Source organism: Vollenhovia emeryi, unplaced genomic scaffold (assembly GCF_000949405.1).
Source record: "Vollenhovia emeryi isolate VEMERY1.0 unplaced genomic scaffold, V.emery_V1.0 DF939123.1, whole genome shotgun sequence".
NCBI classification, from domain to species: domain Eukaryota; kingdom Metazoa; phylum Arthropoda; class Insecta; order Hymenoptera; family Formicidae; genus Vollenhovia; species Vollenhovia emeryi.
In genome coordinates this window covers 1,139,965-1,162,686 of record NW_011967243.1, presented here as the reverse complement: position 1 = coordinate 1,162,686, position 22,722 = coordinate 1,139,965, and the positions used below count along the sequence as shown (strand labels likewise).

The 22,722-nt window shown below is 42.4% G+C and overlaps 1 protein-coding gene across 1 annotated transcript in view; it reads right to left on the bottom strand.

The window, feature by feature from the left end:
* Positions 1-22,722, bottom strand: part of LOC105569630 (neurexin-1) — a 218,668-nt gene that overhangs the window by 114,317 nt on the left and 81,629 nt on the right. The window contains 2 exon segments of the mRNA XM_012026247.1: positions 13,245-13,304; positions 16,564-16,705. Coding sequence (XP_011881637.1) covers positions 13,245-13,304; positions 16,564-16,705 — 202 coding nt within the window.

Sequence of the window (22,722 nt, the reverse complement as noted above, 5' to 3'; positions counted from 1 at the left end):
AAAGCTCTAAACTCTCTGTTCAAGACAACTCATTACCGTGAGACCATCTTCATTTCGTCCCTGATTAGGTCAGCAATATTATAAAAAATTGCCATCAAATGTGGACTTTGCAATGTTCTGACAATTGGCGAGTAACCGAAGCTCTAGACTCTCTGTTTAAGACAAGCGATTACCGTGAGATGATTTTCATTTTGTCCCTGATAAAGTTTTCAATATTAAAAAAAATTGCCATCAACTGCGGCCGTTGCGCTCCATACCAATTCGTGCGACACCCATCGATATACACGGATCATACTTTTTATGGTTCAATAAAGTGCAATTTTCGTTGTGACTTATCGCCTTTTACAGTCCGCTACAACACTCCGGGAATATCCCCCGTATACTCACGCGCGCACGACGATAGTAAACAGTATAAGCAGCCAATAAAGGTAAACAAGCCCCACGATACCTTACGGGTGGCTGGTCATTTTCACGTCGAGAAGCTTTCTCGAGGGAGCGCGAAAATGGTTGAATCCAGACGTCCGGATATAAAATTACGTAAGTGCCCTCGGCCACTCGCGCGATCGAAGACCACCTATCGAATAATGCTTGTCACTGGCCGCGTGATGGAATATTACAAAAGTTTCCACGAAGCGTTAGCCTGATTTATACCGCGAGCCTATAAAACTCCCGCGACAAGGATCTCTTTAGGTGCAGCACGAAATCTGCGCACGCGGCAAGCCTTCGAGCAATTTAACTTTTTCGAGACTTGTCCCTTCCGAATTTTTCTTACAAAATTCAAAGTCGAGGAATTTAAATAGAAAAATTGTTGCGAATAAAATGCGATAGACAGGATCGAAAATATTTCGGATATTATAAGAAATATATTCCGGAATATTCCATAATGAAATATTTCCAACAGAATAGATAGATTCTTTGGTCAATTTTGAGTCGAATTTTCCTTGGAAGAGACGTTGAAATGAATTTAAACCTTAGGGTAAGTGTTACTCAAAACATATAAAATACCAATCTTTATTCTCGAGCGTGATCCTCGCCGATATTTTTGTCAAAACAGATTTTGTTACGCGGTATTAAACGATATTAAGAGAAAGAGAAGCACAATGCACACGGATTAAAAGTTGTTACTTTTTGTAAAATAATTTCCAAGCTTAAACAATATGAAGCCGTTACGTATGTGCACTGTGCAGTATTGCGGCGACCTATTTAATAAATTTTTGCAGCACGATAAAAGCGGCATTAACGCTGTCGTTCGATCTCATGCTCGACGTTGTCGTCGTCCCTGCGGGATTAGCCGAGTAATCTCTCGAAGAGCCTCGAGGAGTAACGAGATCCCCCGGGAAACGACACAGACTTTTTCTCATCTCAGGAGTAGTGCATCCTGCGACGCCACCACCTCGCTGAAATTCCTTGTTCTCTTTTCTGCACGTGAGACGCCTGCGTTTCCAAGGAGCGAAACGTTGGAATAAACCGTCCCTCGTTTTCGGAACATAAGTGTGCGAGACGAGAGAAGAGTGAAAATTTCGTGCGAAGCTGCTGTGTGATGAAACGCCGAAAACAGTTTCGCTTAATGAAATTGGTAACGAGAAACGGCGATAATTGTCATTAATTAGCGAGCGGTCAAATTATTCAGCTCAAACTGTTTATTGTTACGAAAATCGAAAGGGGGTTACGTCAGTAGGACGCGAACGGAGGTGCGAATAAATATCCCGGCCCAAGTTGAAAGGCCAATATATAATACAAAAAATATTTTGATTTATATTTTATATCATATTTTCAGTGTGTCGCACGCACGGTAGCATATAGAGAAATTTATAGACTTTTTTTTTATATAAAAATGTAATAAAAAAAATATATAAACTTTTCGGTGTAAAAGTTTCGGTTGCAGCCAAAATCATAAATCATTTAGGCAGGATTTTTAACGAAAAGTAATATTATTTATTATTGCTTGTCATATTAACTTTTATAAATTTTAAAGAAGATATCACTCACAACTTGGTCGTTCGGAATAAATTAATTTCAGACAATACCCGCATAATTCAACTGTTTATATTACATTTCATATAAATCAACAAACTTACTGTTACAAAATGATTTTTGTTGGTTGCATACATATAAATTGTTCATGCATAATAGGAATATATGCCCTTTGGTTATTGATAACAATATTAACTCTTTATCTCACGTGACGTGTCTCTGCAACTTTTGCAAAACTTGAAAATATTGATAATTCTATAATAATAATTTCATTTAATCAGGTTATTTTGTTTTAATGCATTTGTTGGGGGAAAATTATTTCACTTCTCGACAAGAATTATTCCGTTTATCGAATGCCAATGAATTATTCGAATACTCTGTATAGTCTGCCACTCGATACGTATAATACTATACATTATGCATACATGCGTAACAAACCGTGTACAATGTTGAAAATTCGGTCAGGTATACATGTACGGCCGTTAATTATCGCGGCTCTTTAATAATTTCGCTTACTACGCGGCTCGTATCACTGAATGCCGAGTTTTCTCGGCGGGCGATCGTCTGTTCCATAAATATGGATTACTTATCGCGCGGCAGTTATTGCAAGCAATTCGTTTATAGCTAGAAGTGGGAGCCGAACGACCCTCTTCGCAGCATCTCTTTGTATCGTTGCAGCGGAAAATTGCAATCGTCAGACTGTACGTGTGAAACTGGCCTAAGCCCCAAAATTTAATAAAACCCTTTTTCTCACTGGCCTCAAACGCCTCTATCCAGTGACCCAGTTGATGCGACGGGTGCAAAGTGGCCTAGGCCGTTAAATGTAATAAAAAAGTGTAGTCTAAGCTAAAATTCTCGCCTGCTTGGTAAAGGGATGGATGAATCTTTTTTGCCGAAAGGAATGCTCGTCGCAAATTAATTCCGTCAACCGACGAGAAGTTACGCGAGCTTCATTTATACTTCAAAATGTGTTTTAGATACACGCGAAGCGTCTTTCGTTCGAAATCATTCAGTGGTTGCTAAAACGAAATTCTCGCGGCAAAAGAAAGTCATTGGTTGAATTTAAAGTAAATTTTTTATTTCATTAAGTATCCTTCTATTCCATCCTTAAATTGTAAACCCGTTTAAGAGTGAAATTAGTTAAAAATTTCATAGAGAAGGAGGTTTTATTAAACGTTTGAAGTTATTTTCCGAAGCTTACGCGAGAAAGTCTCTCTCCTTTTTTAACTTGAAAGTTGTTACCGCCTCGATGTGTTTTCATTAGCATTTTCCCCATGTTATTCTTAAATAAAAAACACCCTCTTAGCGATAATTGCCATCCGTCTTGTATATTTCACAAATATATGCTCTGTAAAGCAGCTACTCCCTGTATACCTCGTGCAATTGTACTCAGGCAATTAGTTCTGTTTGTGAAATACGTTATCTTGACTCGCATCTTTTTCTTGCATAATAGTTGGTAATTTAGATACATCAAAGATTACTATTTACTCGAATTATCTGATAACAGTGCGGCATACATTTCACCTGAGCTCTCTTCTTTCTAATCCAACTTTCATCGAACTGTCATTAAAACGTGAACTAACGCAATTCGAACTTATAAAATTTGTTTGCCGACGTCGGTTCTCATTAATAATTAACGGAATGGTAGGCGACGAGTGCATTAATGAATTATATATCGCTCTTACACAGTTTTAGCACGGTCGAGGCGTTAAGGAATTAAGGATCGGGTAAAGTTCGTCGCGAGTTTGCCGCACTGGAGACCATAATTCTTCGCAACCGGAACGTACGAGTAATTGCCCCAAGTCCCTTCTCACCTTATTTTCCTCGTCGTCGCTCCGTCCTTCTGACAACTCGGAGGACCTTAAAACGGCCGCGGTACTTTAATACCACCGCATCGATTTTGCGGAGTGCGCGCAAATGTCAGAATGTCCCCGAATCTCGTTACACTTTTGACATCGTCGATTCCCCTTTCGAACGGTCTCGAGATACCCGCGGCGATTCAACATTTGGCAGAAAGTAAGGGATTTTTATTGAAATTAATCTCAAAGAAGAGAAAATGGGCCGAGCATTTTATCGCACGGCGCGTAAGAATCTTCAGAATCTATCTAAGAAATACGTCGGGTAAAATTTTAAGGGCAGGTCTCTTCGTTGAACGCGACGGAGGGTTCCCGACGAGTTGGTTCCTCCGGGACCTCCAGCGCGCGGAGACGCGACGAGACGCGACGCGCGCGCGAAAAACTTAATTAGCGTCTCTCTCGCCTCGTAGTTGCGTCGGATATCTGCTAACAACGCGACAAAACGGCCGTTCATAATCCACGAGGACGGGGCCCGCCCTTCCAGCGCGATCCCTCGCGCGTTGCAATTATCTCTACCACCGCCGTGAGCGACCGCCGCGGCATAAATCCGGAGCAGAGAGAATATTACCTTTCCCCCGGTGGTGCGCGGCCGCGGAGATAGAACTTTAACTCGCCAGATCGTCGAAGACCCTCACCTCCGTCCCCTCCCGCCGCTTTCTATCCGATGCAACGTATTCAACCATTTCCTGACGGACGCTTTTTGCTCGTCTCGAACGAGATGCCGTTGGAAAATGGATTTTCCGTCCGGACGCGGATAACTCTTTGTCGGCGATACCTTGGGCGATACGACGGTCGTGGAAAGTCGCCAAGGGACGCGGTGGAGCGTAATCCGTGTTATTAACCCCCGCTGGTCGAGGGTGCCGCATTCAACGGAGACGAATGCTCGTCAACGGCGGCCATGGCTCTTATGTAAACCGAGAGATACTATCGAGCGTCCGCTCGTCAATATCTGTCGACGGAACCCTAGCGTTTTACAGATTTTATTTTTAACCAAAAGAGAGAGAGAGAAGTGAAGTTGCCTTCGCGATTTGTCGAATTGCGGTGGTTTTCGGAATCGCTTTCGTGATTTCTCCTCGATCGCGAACGAAGCTTCGATTCCGGTAAAGCTAGCGTCACACAATGAGCGATTCGTGATTCGTATATTTGTGAATAGTATGAAGAAAAAATACGTCGATTCGCTAGCCGAGTGGTTTTTGGCGAAAATAATGGTTCTTTAAATAATATTGAAACTTGACTAATTGTAGACTTACGATGCAAGTCCCGTGATAACAGATAAATGTTAGAAGCTGTCCAAGTTAACACGAACGAAACGACAAATGACAAATTACGAATGATAAACTGCAAATCACGAATAGTGTGGTAAGTAATAACGAATGTCCAACGAATTTCTGCGAATCACGCTCCCACAGGAAAAATTTTCCGATCCAATGCTATTACACTTGAATGTTTCATAAAATAGGATCGATATAGCACCAATCATATTTAATGTAGAGAAAGGAATATTTTAATCTCAAACGAAAAATTCTAAAATAAAATAATATTATATTTCATCTTTTGTCGAATATGCCAACTTCGTGCGTTGTAAGATGGGGACAAAATTTATTCTAAACGCAAGAATTATAAACCTACATTTATATAAATTACTTTTGTCTCAATATAGTAAGTCAATCTTTTTTCATTCGATAGAGAATAAGAATTATTGATTTTATTTCGATACCGTTTTATTTTTCTACTAAATGGGGTTGCGAGAAATACAAATGCGTCAAGAATATTTTTGGTCCCAGTGACAGAAATCCTTTCCGAGGGTGCGAAATCACGAATCGCGCGTAGTGTGGCGCTAGCCTTACGGAAGTGGGCTCGATATCCTGCGATATCCCGCGAGTCATAGTGGAGCCGCTCGAACTCCCCGAGTGCCGTATCCGAGAGTCATACGCGAGCCTAATTCTGAGCGGGGTCTAACAGGCGCGGCGGACAGGTGGAATGCATTGTTATCTCGCAAGGTATGCGGATTAGCGACTAAACACTGTTGATGCAGCTACGCTATTGATACGAAGGGCCGACCCGGGCTAGCCCGGCCCTCGGCCCCGAACCCGCCGTTCGATTCGCGCCGTCGCCTATCCGTTGTTTGCCGCATGTTTCGCCGCACGACTCACGGAATGTTCTTGGTGATTTACACGATTGCGCCGCTGATTTCCGCGCCAGGGGCTTACTGTATCGCGATCGAGGCTGCGCCCAGCGGGAATTTAACGATCTAGGGCGATGAATTCCCGTTCGCCGTTCTGTCTCGATATTAATCAGAAACTTTATTCTCGAGCAACGAAATGCCCAATGTCGCACAGCGGGGATTGAATATATCGTCACGTTAATTAAGTGCGTTTTTCCTCGAGGCATTTTTGTTAAGAGGGCAGACCGATTTTCATCCAAAATACATTTTCCATTACATTTTTACAACTTCCTCCCACCTTAATCTCAAACTTTCGATTCCCTGGCGATAAAAGTATTCTTTCTCTTTTGAGCCGAGGAATAAATCGAGCTGCATTTTGCGCTGCATTATTTACGCGGCGACCCGGACATGTCAATAAGTTCGTGTAAATATCGATTTAAATAACGTCAGCGAAGTTAGGAGGACACAAACAGTAAGATTTAAGCGAATTGGCCAAGCGCAGTCGAGAATTGCCAAAAATAAATAAATAAACAAGCAAATATCGCTCACCACACATGCTCTTCCTTGCGCCCTTCCTCCTGCGTACGGCGAACGGCACGTTGTTGCACTCACAGTCCAGATTATTACCAGAGATACATGTTCGCGGTAGACGTGGCGGAAAAAATGCGATTGTCGCGCGACGCGGATTCCAATCGAGCGAATCTCGCCAAGTACGCGGCGCAAACCATCGCCGGTGTATTGATATACCGTATCGATGTCACTCGGCAACAATTGAAACGCGACACTAATTCCGATGGGTCGCTCACTCGTCACACGCGTCGCGACGCGTCGCGACGCGTCACTCCGTACCGACCGATCCGCGATGGCGGCCCGAAAACTTATCGACGCTGCTCGGAAACGGCAAACTCGAGAATCACGTTCGAACACGAGCGTCGCACACGATGCAGGCTAAACCGACGCCGTTCCGCGGCATTTCCGCGACGACTAGACGAACGATCGACACTTGGCGACGCGCACGGCGATCCGAAGCTTCGCGACGACCGAGCGAGAATGATTGCCGCTGCGAAGAACAAGGAGGACGCGGGGCGTCGCGCGCGGCCCGCGAACGATAACAAGGTCACCGGGCGACAAAAACTATTGCGAGTATCACGCGCCAACCGTCTTGTCGTCTACGTACCAGATATTTGACTCACCGCGAGGCGTAGGAAGACGCGCGACGCTCCCTTTCTCTCTCGCGAGCCGAGCGTCGACGGGCGGATTCTCCCGCGCGGCGTCCAAAGCGTCGCCGAGAGCAGTGACGGATATTCACGACACGCCCCATCGGTTAAACCATCGCCGGTATATCAATTCCACCGTCGACTGACAAAATATTGAAACGCGGGGCTAATTTCGACGGCGCACTCACCGATCAAAGGCGACCCCCGACGCGCCGCTCCCCTCGCCAGTTCCGCGACGCCATCTTGAACGGCCGAAAAGGCGCCAAATCTCCGCCGGCCGTGGATACTACGCGAGTCACTGTGACGTGCACGGTCTGTTCGCGTCGCATGCTCCAGCTTGCCGCAATTCCACTGTCGACTGACAAAATATTGAAACGCGGGACTAATTTTGACGACTCGCTCGCTGATGAGAGGCGACTCGACGCGCCTCGACACCGATCTGCGATGCCGCCACGAACGATCGGAGAAGCGAGAGCGGACACTACGCGACGTCCGATTGAGGCACGGAGAATTCGCCGAGATTGAAAACTAGAGCCGTGGCACACAAATGGCCTTAAGCAATAAGACGTAAGCAGTAAACGAATCGACCAATCATAGTCGAGAATTATGGCAGCCATAATTTTATATATTCTCGACTATGATTGGTCAATTCGTTTACTGCTTACGTCTTATTGCTTAAGGCCGTTTGTGTGCCACGGCCCTTACCCCTGGTCCACAATCTTGCTTTAAGTGAGCTGTAAACCTTAAGCCGTAAAAAATTAACCAATCACAGACATTTATTCCCCTCACTCTCATCTGTGATTGGTTAATTTCTTACGGCTTAAGACTTACAGCTTACTTAAAGCATGATTGTGGACCAGGGGTTAGGCCCGGTTGCACCAACGTCGCTCAATTTCAACCTCGGCTTCATTCACTCTTTGTCTCTTTCTAAGGGAAACGGTTAGAAAGAGACGGAGAGTGAATTAAGCTAGAGTTAAAGAGTGCATTCCGTTTCATGCATGATGCGCATGACGCGTCGTTTATCCTTCTTTAACATTTTGGTGAATGACAAGGATAAACAATGCGCATCGTGCGTGAAACGCACCTAAAGTTGAGCGACGTTGGTGCAACCGGGCCTTGTGTCCACTCGATGTTAGAAATCGGCCCGCGATCTCGGCCCAAGAAATATGTAGCCAATCAACTTGCATCTTTTACAGAAGAGCTGCAGTTGATTCGCTACACGTTTCTCGAATCGGGTACGCGGGCCGATTTCTAACATCGTAGACACAAAGTTTCACACCTCGATACGCCCGTCCCGTCTCGCAGCCAGACGAATACTATTTCGTGTGTCGGTGACGAAACGCCGGCGCGCGGCACTGCTCGGAGTTGTTATTGTCGGCCGGCGACCTTGTTATTGCGCGACGTCACTACTCATCCCACATTCTCCGTGACGGGCAATTATTTTCGCTTCAGTTGTCGCGAGGCTTCCGCGAGACGACGACCCCGGACGTGTTCGCGTCTGCAAGTGCCGTCGATTCGTTTCAACGAATATCTCGCGCGCGTCTGTTCGCCGCGAAAAGTGCAGGTGCCACGGAACCGCGTCGATTTCTCCTCCATCGCGCGTCTCCGCGACGCTCACATTCGGACGAATCCCGTGCTTTCCGTTGTCGATAAGAAACTTTTCGGGCCGCGATATCGCCGCGATACGTCGTCGGTTGTTTAATAGCGTGCGCTTTAGTGGGATATACGTGCTCGCGGTGTAGCTCGATATCACCTTTTCGGACGCTCAATCGAACGTGAATCTGAGGGTGCAACTCACAGAGCGGAACGAGAGCCTTGACCAATCACGAAAACAGCGGAACGCTCGTGATTGGTCAAGGCGCTCGTCCCGCGATTTTCTGCGTGCGCCGTTCGCTCTGTGAGTTCGCACCCTCGCTCGCGTGGTAAACCCACGGCCGGCAAGATTTGGCGCGTATTCTGTCGCTGAAGATGGCGTCGCGTATCGGTCGAGGCGAAGCGGTGTGTCCGCGGCGCGTTTCATCAGATCTAGCGAGCGGCCCGTCGGAATTAGGTAATCCCGCGTTTCAATATTTTGTCAGCCGACAGTGCTATCGCTACGCCGGCCATGGCTTAACCGTCGAGACGTGTGGATTCGCCGCTCTCGACGACGCTTTAGAGTCCGCCAAGTACCGCGCGGGACGGATCCGCTCGGCTCGCGAGAGAGCGACAGAGAGAGCGTCGCGTACCTTCCTATACGCCGCGCGGTGAATGAAATATTTGATACGTAGACCACAAGTCGGCCGTTGCGCGATATTCGGAATTGTTTTTGTCGCCCGGCGACTTAGTTTTTACGGGTCGCGCGCGACGCCCCTCGCCCCTCGTCCCGGCAATCGCTCAGTCGTCGCGAGGCTTCGGATCGCCGTTCGCGTCTCAAGTGTCGATCGTTGGTCCGAACGGATTATCTCGCGTACATCTATTCGCCGCGGAACGGCGTCGGTTTATCCTGCATCGCGCGACGTTCGTGTTCGAACGTGATTCTCGAGTTTGCCGTTTCCGAGCAGCGGCGATACTTTTCGGGCCGCGGTCGCGAATCAACGGTGCCCGTCGGTGAAGGAAGCTCGCGACACGTCGTCGGATGTTTAACAGCGTGCGCTTGAATGGGATTTACATGCTCGCGGTGTATCTCGAGGTATGTTCGCGTCGCATGCTCCATCTTGCTCCTGCTCGCTCCAGCGACCAATACCGCTCTACTTAGGATTTAAGTGTCGGTATTGGTCGTTGGGGCACGGACCGACCGATGTCGCGCGTCAATCTAATTCGCGCAGTGTCCACGGCCGGCGGAGGATTTGGCGCCTTTTCGGCCGTCAAAGATGGCGTCGTGGAACTTTCGAGACGAGCGGCGAGTCGGGTCGCCTTTGATCGGTGAGTGCGCCGTCGAAATTAGTCCCGCGTTTCGATATTTCGCCCGGCGACGGCGGAATTGATGTGCCGGCGATGATTTAACCGACGAGGCGTATCGTGAATACCCGTCACTGCTCTCGACGACGCTTCGGAGTCCGTCGACGCTCCGCTCGCGAGAGAGAAAGAGAGAGAGAGAGAGAGCGTCGCGTATCTTTTTACGTCTCGCGGCGAGTCAAATATTCGGTACGTAGACAAGTCGGTTGGATATTTGCAATAGTTTTTGTCGCCCGGTGACCTTGTTGTTGTTAGCGGGTCGCGCGCGACGCCCCTCGTCCTCTTTGCTCTTCGCGGCGGCAATCACTCTCGCTCGGTCGTCGCGAGGCTTCGGATCGCCGTGCGCGTCTCCGATTGTTCGTTCGAATATCACGGATCTCTCGCGTACGTCCGTTCGCCGTGGAAGTGCCGATTTTATCTGCGTCGTGCGACGCTCGTGTTCGAACGTGATTCTCGAGTTGGTCGTTTCTGATAAGCCGCGATTTTGTCCGACACCTTTCGGCCCGCGAACGCGCGTCGACGCGTGAATGCCGGAAATTGGCGACACGCTGCCGGTTGTCGATGGACTTGCGGCGTTTACTTGGCGAGATTCGATTAGTAATCCGGTTCTCGTGACAATCGCTTGTTTTTTTTCGCTACATTTCCCGCGAACATTCGCCACCGGCTCGAGCGGTTACTCATAGCGACGTGTTATTTCGCCAAGTGATAATCGCGAGTGTAAGGGAGTGCAACAGCGGTGCCGTTGGTCGTACGCAGGACGGCTCGGGACAACGCAACCGTGTGGTAAGTAATATTTGCTTATGTGTTTATTACACGTCAGGATTTGCTACGTGCGGAACGAACGATGCATTTCCGCGACGTTGCTCGTTCATTTCCCGCGGCCGCTTTGTATCGTTGCACAAAAGCTTTTTCAGCAATTTAAGGAAGATATTTAATGAAATGTTTGTCTAACGTTTTTACACGTTGTTAAGTAATCACGCAGAATGTTTTAGTAAAAATTGTATAATTAGTAAATACGTGCCTGTGTAAAGTAAATTGGAAAAGTTTGAACGTCGGTCATTTTTCATCTTAATTGTGTGGAATGTAGCGATGATTGTGATTCTAATATATTTTTTGTAATTTACAGGTACGCTTGCTGCCACACGCCAGGTCTGTGAGTGTCTAAATTTCTTATTTCAAATTGTGACGGTGGATCTATAAGGAAAAGCCTGCATTAGATGTACGCAACATTTTATTCTTATGCTATAGAACGTATGTTACACTGTCGTTTGATACATTTCGAAAGATATCGTTGAATTAGTGTCAATATAAAGGCCACAAAAGAGGTGATATTATAATTAGATCCATTGCCATAAATAGACGGGCTCGGGCAGATTAGCGTTAACATTTAATCCTGGAACATACACAACTGCCAATCTATCGTGCATGCAAGAATGCACACATTCGTGGCTCATGAAGCTTATTATTATTATCGCCGTATCTTTTAGGTCGGTTTAATCAGTTGATTATTTGTCGCAAGTAAATTATAATTAATTAAAGTTTGGAATTTATTGCGTGGATTAATTACGTTATTGTGTACTTATGTCGGTAAAGAGAGAAATAATAAAATGGGGAAAATAGAATCGTGAGAAATGAAATACTAACACGGTTAAAAAAAAGATCTTTAGTATTTTACAATGTTCGTACATTTCACATAAATACGAGGCGGTATATTATACATAGGAGGAAATAATTATTAATTTTATTATGTTTCTTCCTCTCCGCCCTTCTTTTCCCAATATCATTTTAATAGAATTTGAAATCTGCGTTTGGCTTCCGTCCAGGATTAAATGTTGGATAAAATGGTACAAAAAATATATACTTCAGAGAGATCCAATATAAATCTATATGCACACACATACAACATAAATAAAAGGGGGATTAAGAATATTGTACAACCGTCTTGCACATTCCGAGTAATTTATTTAATTAGGGACATGTTAATAATTAATTAATCAATATTGAAATGTACCAATTTTATCCCGATTTTCCAGAGTCTGTCGATTCATATTTTTAAAATAATTTTTGTGCATGTCAAGTGTCACTTGATACAAAATAAAATAATATGAGATTCAAATTAAAATTGCAATGCGCGACAAAAGAGGTTTTCATATAAATTACCGTAAAAAAATTAATTAAGTGCATATCAAATTTACTAAAATATTTAATGACGAAATAAACATTTTTAACGTGTCACGTCAAAATTAATTTTCTAAAATTGTGTGTATTGGCAATGCATAGTAGCGAGATATTTACATCGACGCTAAAATTCACAAAGACTTTTAATCGTTTCCCCTCGATAATTATTCATTTGAATAACGATCTACTTCATCTCGTACCCGTCATCCGATTTGTCTTCCATTTTTTTTCCATTTCCACGTTGTTAACGTTCGATATGAACGATGTTTATCCATTTTAATTGGTTTATATCGGACATCTGTTATTGAATTTTATTCCTTGCGGCGATTTTATTATTATACTATTCATATACAGATACACAATTACGAAAACACGTAAAATGGGGTGACGGATTAATTGTGAAATTTTACGATTACATTCATTATAACAAGAATCTTAACAAATTAAAGATTTGTCTTTTTATAATACACTAGTGGAAACTACGTAGGGACTAATTAAATGATTTCTACGCTAATTTATAGAGCGGAATAATAAAATACGCATCCTAAATCGGTTCTAAATATCGATAAAATAAGACGATTGCGGCTATAATCCAATAATAAATTTTTATCTGGCAACTCATAAAAGAATTACACATTTCGAAAGTACTTGCGTGATAAAATGCAGTTAAACATTTAAGATCGCGTTCATAGTAGTATCGGTATTATAGGCTATTTTAAACAAATTAAAAACCAATAACCTCGTCCTTGCCTTCAACTTGGCGGTAATAAAAAGTGTATTCGGCGGTGTCCAAAGGGTTCTATATACAGAAACATCTTGACTAGCGCTACGATCTACTGAGATTATTCGTACACTGATATCTCTACCACCGCCGCACCACGTTATTGTGGGTGGCTCGGTTTTGTAATTAGCGAGACTCACTGTAATCCCAAGCCCAGTAATCGCCAGCACCCGCCGTGGGCAGCATCGTGCTCCAAGCCTCTATGTAAGAACAGAAAGAAAGAAAGAACGAAAGTAAAGAACCGAACCATGCCTCGATCGCCTCGCGAAAGGATTCTTATGCATTTTCCAGAAGGAAAAAATAAAGGGAACGGAAAACGGAGCTCCGTTCTCGGTAATTTAAACGCTGGAAAACTTTTGCGCGATTGTTATAAAATTGCCTTCCCGCAGCGCGGCAGCTCCACAAACGCGAATATCGAGTGTTAAACAACCAAGTTTCTCCGTGCGGAGTGCCATGCAAAGTTGAATCACTTTATCCAGATAACGATTCGCCGCGAGCATAAACTCTTGATTAACCAGTCTGAAATAGATAATGCCAAACGAGTGCTTCATCGTAGCTCGTTTTATATTCGCTCGACGATTAGTCTCCCTCTCGACTTTCCCGATTTACGTTTTTGCTTCCTGAAGAAAATTCAAATGGGCGTAGTTTCAAATATTAATCACCATTACAATTTACTTGCCGCGATATTAATTACGGGCTTGCCACGCGACTCGGTGTATCAGCTCTATCGAATTTCTTTTCTTCTTCCCTCTTCTTACGTACACGCGCGCAGTTTCCTTTCTCTCAGTCCTCGCGGCCGCCTCAATTTTCCGCGATATTTGTTAAGAAATCTCGGCAGATTGATTATTTTGACCCTAATAAATTCTCAACTACCTTTTTCTTTGTGCTCCAGCCCTCATTTCTAGCTTGGCTATTTTATCTTGCGCGCGTCTGTAACACTCTCATCCTTTCTGCACTCTCCCATTTTCTTCTTCCTTTTTCCTCCATTCGTTTCAACATGGTCATTAAGGCTGGAAATTACATTATATCGCGTATAACGACTGTGCCTGTCAGGCACGACGAGGACAATCGCGCCTGCAAAAAGCTGTTAAGAGAGGAATTAAAATGAAATTGTCCTGGTTCCTTTTGCGAAGAGTCGTCTTTGAAGTTTCGCGTTCTTCTGGACGATGTCTCGGTAGCGACAAAGGACTCGGCCGTGAGTTCGCAAAGATTCGCAATTATCAGTGAAGTAAACCTTTGAATAAACATTCTGCGCTGCAATTTTCGATAAAGGAATATTGTTTATATATATATATTCATTCCGGCCATGAAGAGATCCTTTTTCCATGGTAAACTCTCGACTCTTAATATCGCAAACTGCAAAACCAATTTATTTAGTGTACTTGCTTATTGCATCAAGTAATGAAAGGAGGAAATCGAACAATTTAAATCTTATTTACAAGCAGTTTTGTGTGACGCATTTTCTCCTGCCGTTGAAAACAATACGTAATAAAATTATAATATGTAATTAATCGCTCGATTAAAGCACGAATGATAATTTTGCATGCTTATTACTTAGTTGCATAAGGCTGCGAGAAACTACCGCTAAACGACTTTGCAGTAACTTACGTCATAAATATGTCTTGAAACGAGGTACATCGTATATCTGCCACGTGCAGTAATGGAAAATCCGCAAGTAGTAAAATTACCGCTAATGCATGGTCGAAAATGGTATTTTTTTTTCGGTGAACAACATGAAAACACGAGGAAACGCAGAATTTTATCGCGGGGAGTAAATCGTAATTAAAGTAGATCCGGTATGTTGCTTATCCGCGAGAAACGTAATCTCGGTTTTCGCTATTAAACCTGTCGGGTGCACAGCTTCTTGAATTTTGTAAGAAGGAAAATCCGCATATCCGAGGACACATGTGTTGCAAATTAGTATAATAACGTTACGTTTCCTTCCTTGATGACGCTATAAAAAAAAAGAAATAATTTTTGTCGACAAGCGTAGAAGAGTTTGCAGCGCGTTATAATATTTGCGATCGATTGAAATTAATGTCTGCTGTAATCTGCCGTGGATTAATACGTATGTAATTTATTACAATACGGAAATTGTAAAATAAATCCTTCCGATTTAAATTTCGATCAGAATTCCAATACACCCCTGTAGTGCAGACGCTTAAAAATTGTCCGTAAATAATATTAAAACTGACCCTCGAACTCTTCTGTCACGACGACCGAGGTTTTCTTTCAGTCGATTTCGAATGACAGGAAGAAATGCATAAACTTTGGCACATTTCGCCACTCACATTCGCGATTTCCAAATCGCCTCCGTTAATGACTCCTTGTGCGCGCACCTCATTAAGGGAAGAAATCTGATTGTAATTATCGGCGAAACGTCTTGGAACAACCCCGACTTGCCCGGTTTCTCTAATTGCCAATGGCTTACGAGGGGGAAAAATCTTTTTGGAACACTATTTCGCTTCTGCAGCTGTCGACAATTACGCCTCATTAAGCGACGCGCGTACTCTCGCAAATACGCGTAAGAGTTAACGAGAGATGCACGCCCATGCAGTTGCATCCAAGCATTTTATCGTTAAAGGCAACGATCGATCGAGTGGAATAGGGGGGAAAAAAAAAGAGGATAAAAACGGCAATGGCGAAAGCAACCGCGCGATACGTTTGCTTCGTGACAGAATGCAAAATGTAAAGAAATTAATATTTGAGGGAAACGTTCTCCGTTTTCACGAACCTTGGGTGAATGATTAATATTGAGCTTAATGAAACACGATCTGCGACGTTAATAAATTGTCGGTCGCAAAATCGAAGGTCGCAAAAATTGAAAGAATGTTGCGGATAGGTCTGTAAATTAATGAAATATAGAAGGCCGAAAGTAATATCAAAACCACACAAAATCAATTATATGGATAAATATCAAGGGTGAAATAAAATTGCAGCCTTGGCGAAAAATGTCGAGCGCCTTTAATAAATTGTGGTGAGTCGAACGTTTCGACATTTGAAAATTAATGAAGCTAATTTAATTGCCATCATTTATAAACTGCAACTGTTAAGGTAAATTTTAAATTCGTTTTACTAAACTTTGTTTTACTAAAGCGTCTTGGATGGCACAGCGAAAGTCTTTTTCTCACGCGGTTCAAACATTTTTAAGTTCGAATGCGCACAGACGTTTCTATAATCACCAAAAGTATGACTTGCAAACGTACAAGAAAAAGTTGTAGTTTAATCTATTTTCACCTAGTGTCAATATTGTTAAATTAATTACTTTTTAATGTACGTTTAATGTCAAGTATTAACGGTAACATATATTAATGTTGTATTTAAAAAATTAAAAAGAGAGTTCTCTTAGTAAAATATAATGTGATCTCTGGATAAAATGCAATTAGTAATATGAAGCTATTCTTTTATTATAATTAGTGTTGAATTGAAATTGAAACTATTAAAAATGAATTTACTGACCTTTCTCGCAATACGCGCCTTCATAATCGCCGCTGCGACACTCGCAGATCGGCCCGCTGTCCGTAGAAATGCAAATGCCACCGTGCTGACACGGATCGCGAGTCTCGCAGGCATCTGTCGTATTTGCTATATTGCGTAAACTCTGTAACAGACATTAAACCATAACGTTACGACAAATATTGTATATCCAAATTATTAAAAGGAGCAATTTGAACCATGATACAGTATATTCTTTTTATATTGTGATTTTTATTCAAATAATGAACAGTAAAATTGTAACTTCAAATTAGCGACTTGCACAAGCATTCCATTGAGGAAATATTCACGTCAATTAATAGAATATTTAATTTCAATTATATTTGCGTACTGTTTAAAACAGTTCATTATGTAAAAGTAAATTTTTTTATAATCATATTACACTTGGTACTTGCAAACATCATTGAATTAATATGTGATACAAAGTAGATGTGAGAATTAAAAAAATATAAAAGAGAATCGGTCTTACTGTTCATTATTTAATTAAATACGCAGCGCTCTATATCACAGAAAAACTGCATAATAATTAAATTACAATACAATGAGTATATTTTAAAAAAGTATTGCGTAATGCAAATGCTTTCAAATTATTCCTACTATTGCGCGCTACAATTTTCGCATCGTATTATGCAGCAGACAGGCTTCGTGGCATGGATATATTAGCTACAGAAATATAACTTCTTAACATAAATCCAAGAAAGATTTAGTTTATAGGGCGGGGGGAAGTAAACTTTTTTATTTTCTACCTCACGCGATATTTACCGTGGTATCTCTGATGCAGCCATTAAAATATTTCACAATTTATTACGATCATATATTTTCACTTATCTACCAATTATGCCTTTTTTTGGGCTACATTTCGAGCCATAAAATGCAAGAAATGCTTTTAAATAAATTTCCCTTAAATATTACGCCACGAAAAATTGTTCTTTCGTCAGCATAGTTGCAGAAAAATGTCTTTTCCTTTCTAAAATAAATAAGAGATAATATATGTGATACGTTCACTTGTAATATCGCTTGCAATATTCATCGTGATATTACGCAGCGACGAAAATTAAAGGGAAGGTAGAAAAATAACGTACTTTAGTTTGAAGAAGAGCTCCGCATTTTTTCAATTTACATTTATCTTTATTTCGCGACCTTATGCGCTGCTCTTCGGGGGCGACGAATAATAAACGAAGGCGGAACGCGCCGCCGCGGTAAACATCTTTTTTTACGATTCATTTATCTTGACAGCGCACTTTCAGCACTGCAACTCACTTTGCACCGTGCACCGTCGCGTTTTAAGTCGCGCAAACGAGATTTTTTTCACTCCCAGGAGCTGGCCGCAACCGACTTTTATGGATGCTCTTTGCGCTGAGAATAAGCGGGACGTTGATCTTATTCTTCAAGTTCTTTTAACGTTGGTCCCAACTCGATTTGAGTCTGCAGAATTAGATAGAACGAATTCGCCCCGGATCACTTTTCTCTCGATGTGAACTAATTTCGAAGAGATTTTCCGAGAGGTCTTCACAGTTGTCCATTTATCCGATTTGCTATGCTACGTCTGACATTACATTAACACAAAATTTGGCATCAGTAGGCATTGCCTACATGATTTTGCTCAGCGGTTTATTACCCCTCGTCCCAGACATTTCATAGAAGATTATCACGTACAATGATTGTTAGAATATCCTTAATTGTCTTGGCGAAAAATTGGTCAGTATTTCCATCGAAGAGTTAAGGCTCGAATGAAACATTCTCAACTTTGGCGAAAACAGTGTTGAACTTGCGAATAAATTTATCTTTGCGCAACGAGCATCCGCAAATCCGGCCGATAAGACAACCGCGTAGATCACGATCCTCATCTCTCGCTCGCGATGCCAACTTCCACCGGCAAAGTTCGCGGGTATACGTACTTATTGGCCGGCGGATATAAATATTTGAACTTCCAGTCTCTCAAGGATGCGCCGTAATTTCTATTCGCTAGGAAATCACTCGCGCGTTTGCGGCTAAACCAACGGCTAACGTAAGTGCAATTCGCTGCATCGTTCTCGTTTTCGGACAATGGCCTGCAAAATTGGTCTAATTCTTAGCAGGCCTTTCTCAGTAGTTAACGGGCATTAGTATCTTTCACCCTTTTTCCTCGAAAATCTTGTTCGACATTTTTTACAAAGGCTCGATCGCGAGAAATTTAGTCAGTGGAGCGATGCGGATGCACGTGTCGGGTCACGAGGTCAACCGCGTCGCTGTGCCCTATTATTGCGGCCAGGTTGGGTTCGAAAGTTGGCAAATGGCCATTGCAGAATACGGAATAGTAATCTTAGCGATGAAACGAAACGAAAGGAGGCGATATGGGTTAACTCCCGTCGCGCATTGAATATTTGAATGGCAGCATATATGAAGAGATTGAACTTTTTTCTTAACATAGATTATCGAAGAATACGTTTTAGCTTTAAATTCGGGCAGTGCAGGAAACATTTCTGCAGCGCAGTTCGGCATCAAATCGCGCAATTCTATTTAAGTTGGTTCTGTTTGCAAGCGTTTGCAATACTGAGCACGTTCGCTTTTAATAGAAATTTAATTTCGAGCTTAATTGTCGGTAATAGCAGGCACAACGTTGAAAATAGAACACTTACAATGAGTGATATTTCTTAATTTAAAAAATATACTATACAAATAGTGTAGTGTAAATCAGAGCATTGTGAAACTTCGTTAAATTCATATCTGTTTTTTTGGTTTAATTCATATCCGCAAGAGGACTAAAAACTTAGACTAACGAGTATAGACTGCACGAATATGGCCACCAAGCCTGCTTAACGAGTCGACCGCATTAATCATATTGGACCACACGGCGCAGAGGATTGTTAACGAGATTTCCTGCGAGAAAAGCTAATTGACGTCTAGTCGCGGCAAATTGCATTTTCGATATGACCCCGGCTTAGCCGTTCCTGGCCTTTCTGTAGTTAGTAAAATAACACGGCTCAGTATTTCGGGGCCCCGGAAACTGACCAGATATATTAACTATATATAATATCAATAGATCGTTTGATTTCATTAAATGTGCTTGTTTTAATTGTTTGTAATAAGACATTTTTGTAACGAAACAGCTAATGAAATTCATCGTTGTTAAGAATGGATAAATTACGAATTGGTGATTAGAGAGGAACAAGTAATATCATTTTTAAAAGCAGATTTACATAACTGTATTCAGAATAAATGTTTCGTATGAAATCGTTTTCGCGTAATTTTAACTTTGTTTAATTTTTAAAAAATTAAAAGGTCACAATTAAAAGGTTTAAATACCAATTTAAAATATGTTGCTATTTCGCAAGTCAGTCTCTCGCATGAGAGACGGTAGTTTTTTCCGAGCTTACACAAATCAAACTTGTGCAATTTACGGAACGGAAAATTAATTAACTGCAATTAATCCAGCGTGTGCGACGGAATTCGGTAAAGACAAAAGCTGCGTGATGTTTATGAACTATGCGCAGCATAGTTGCGTAAAGTATGTCTGCCGCTATACCGACCGCAACGCCCAAATAAATCAAGCGATTTAATTTCGACGGGATTAAACGGCGCGATCGGCCCATCCTCGCGTCGGCAAGTTTTCTATTCCGGCACGTAGAACGGTAATCCACCCGTACCTATAGATTAGCTGGCCGTAAATTTGGCGCTTCTTAAAAGGCTGAGCGGTCAGCCTTTGTCCTACGATGATTATGAATGGAAAATCTATCAGAAACGTTATTACACGGCCGCGCGTGATGAATTCACCGCGTGTACGTACGTTCGCACGTGCGCGATTTCAACAGAGCGTTATAAGACGTGACTATCGCGAAACACGTATAACGTAAGATGCAGATTACGTATGCGTCGCCAGGAACGATACAATTTTCGCGCGACACGAGTCATCCTGTCTCCGAGGATGCACATCTCAGGTGCAGTGTGCATTCTTCCGACCGCAGAGCGTACCGCGAAATACGCCGGGGAACTCGGGCTACGGCAACTCTGATAAAGTCGGAAGAAGGGGTCTTGTACCTCGAAACCCGTCAGATTGTCGACAGAAACTAAGGCAATAAATAAGGCACCCTCTGCGCAACTGCGGAGGCAACTGCATCTCCGCGTGCCGGCGCAACACGAAACTGCGCCATGCCAAAACTGCGCTATTTGAATTTTGACCGCGAACATGAGAATTCCGGACAAGCACGCGACCTCGGGGCATAAACCAGCGGAGATATAGAATAAGTTGCGTCAAAGGGAACTCGCTTGTTCGCCAAAGTTCGAGGTGGGCTCGGCGGTGCAGTTTACCGAATTAGCAACCGCGATGGCGAACCGCGTCAGTATCAATACAGCGCGATAGGGCCAACCTGCCGATTGCACAATCTATTCGTTACTTCATTCATTACTGTCACTCCGCGAACAAGCACCGCATCTGCCAAATTAACTCTCCCCTTCGTTTCCACGAGGAGCTGATTCGCGGCATAGATCAAAATAGCATCGTTATCATTAATTTTTTATCATAATGAGAAAGGATAATCCAGGAACTTACTGTTTCCTTTTTAACGAAAATAGCTTTAACCCTTCCAGGACGGGGGCTTTACTAAAATAAGAGATCTACTCCCTGTAGGGACCAGCCCGTCCTGAATAACTTCATTATTCGATGTCACGTGTTATGATGTAAAGATACACAAAGGTATAGGCACGTTTATTCATTTGTTCGCTTTACGATTTCTATTGCGCGTTACGCATAAAATATGACGGTAGAGAATATGAATTGTAGCTAAACGGTTTTATATTTGGTTAAATAAACATATGAGGGTCTATATAACGAAGTTCGACGTTGACTTTGACTAAATCGGAAAAGTCTGCAACTTGATTTCACTCAAACTTTAAATCTTTCTATTAAACTCGACCGATTTCCTGACGCGATCCTAATAAAAAAATCATATTAAAGTTCGGTGTGCGTACTATGTGCGGTTGCGACTATTTGAAAAGCTCGAAAACCTCGGAAAAATAACATTGATAACAGGCTGACGCAAAAATCTTGCGGATGATATTATTCGGTGAAAATACGTGCACTTCCCGTAACGAGGAACCGTAGTATTAGCAACGTGAAATCTTTGCTTTGTTCACGCACGATTTTAATTAATGTAATGCATACTATAATCAAATTACGATGTGCGAACGGTGCTGATACTAGAATGTTTCCCGAAGAATTATTAAAGTTTGAATACAATGCATTGAAGCAATATATTTTTGCCTTTTCATAGTTATTAATTATCGGCTACTATTATGTCTGCTACTTTTTATCCGCTAATTATACACGGAGAGAATTTTCTCTTAAAATTTATCCTGAAAATTATATGATTGTGGGACAACGTGGCATTTTGAAGAACTTAATAAATTCTTTTTAATTTGATCATACATTTTACTAATAAACTGTATGATCAATAAAATCATTTTAATCATTATAATCTTCGATTTGAAAATATGTTATTTTCTCTCCAATATTGTTTCCTTCTCATTCAAGAAAATTATTCTTAAATAAGCATATATTTTTCTTGATTAAATGACATAAAATTGCTTCAATCAAGTAAGTTTTTCTTTCTTTAACGCAATATAATTTAATTTCAAGATTTTCACGTTGAAACTAAACATATTTTCAAAAGAAGAATATTCTTCTGTGTGGAGAAATAAAAATTTCATACTACGAATCCGTTAGTTTTTAAATGTTAAAAATACATGCTTCAAGTATTGTAAATATGAAGTTGTTTCAACGATGCACACCTTGATACGATCGATGCGCGCGCATGAGTACGTATACGAAATCTGTGTTACAAAGAGCAAAGAACATTTAGCCTCACCGCATTGTGCATTTCGAATTTAATAGTAAATTGCGCGCTCAAAGAGGCACGAAATACACACGCGTGTACTACTGTAACGTTGCTTGAGATGTTAGGCGAATGTTTCGCAAAGTTCTCGCCGATATAACAGCTGAACGCAATGTCGCGGCGCTTCGAGTTTCACCGAGGTTCGATACCGCGGTCTAGCCGCTCGAATTCGCGGATTTGTTTCTAGGCAGCCTTGTCGTCGGCTTCCATTAAGGAATACGTGGTAAATCTTTGGGCCCACGATCCTTCACAC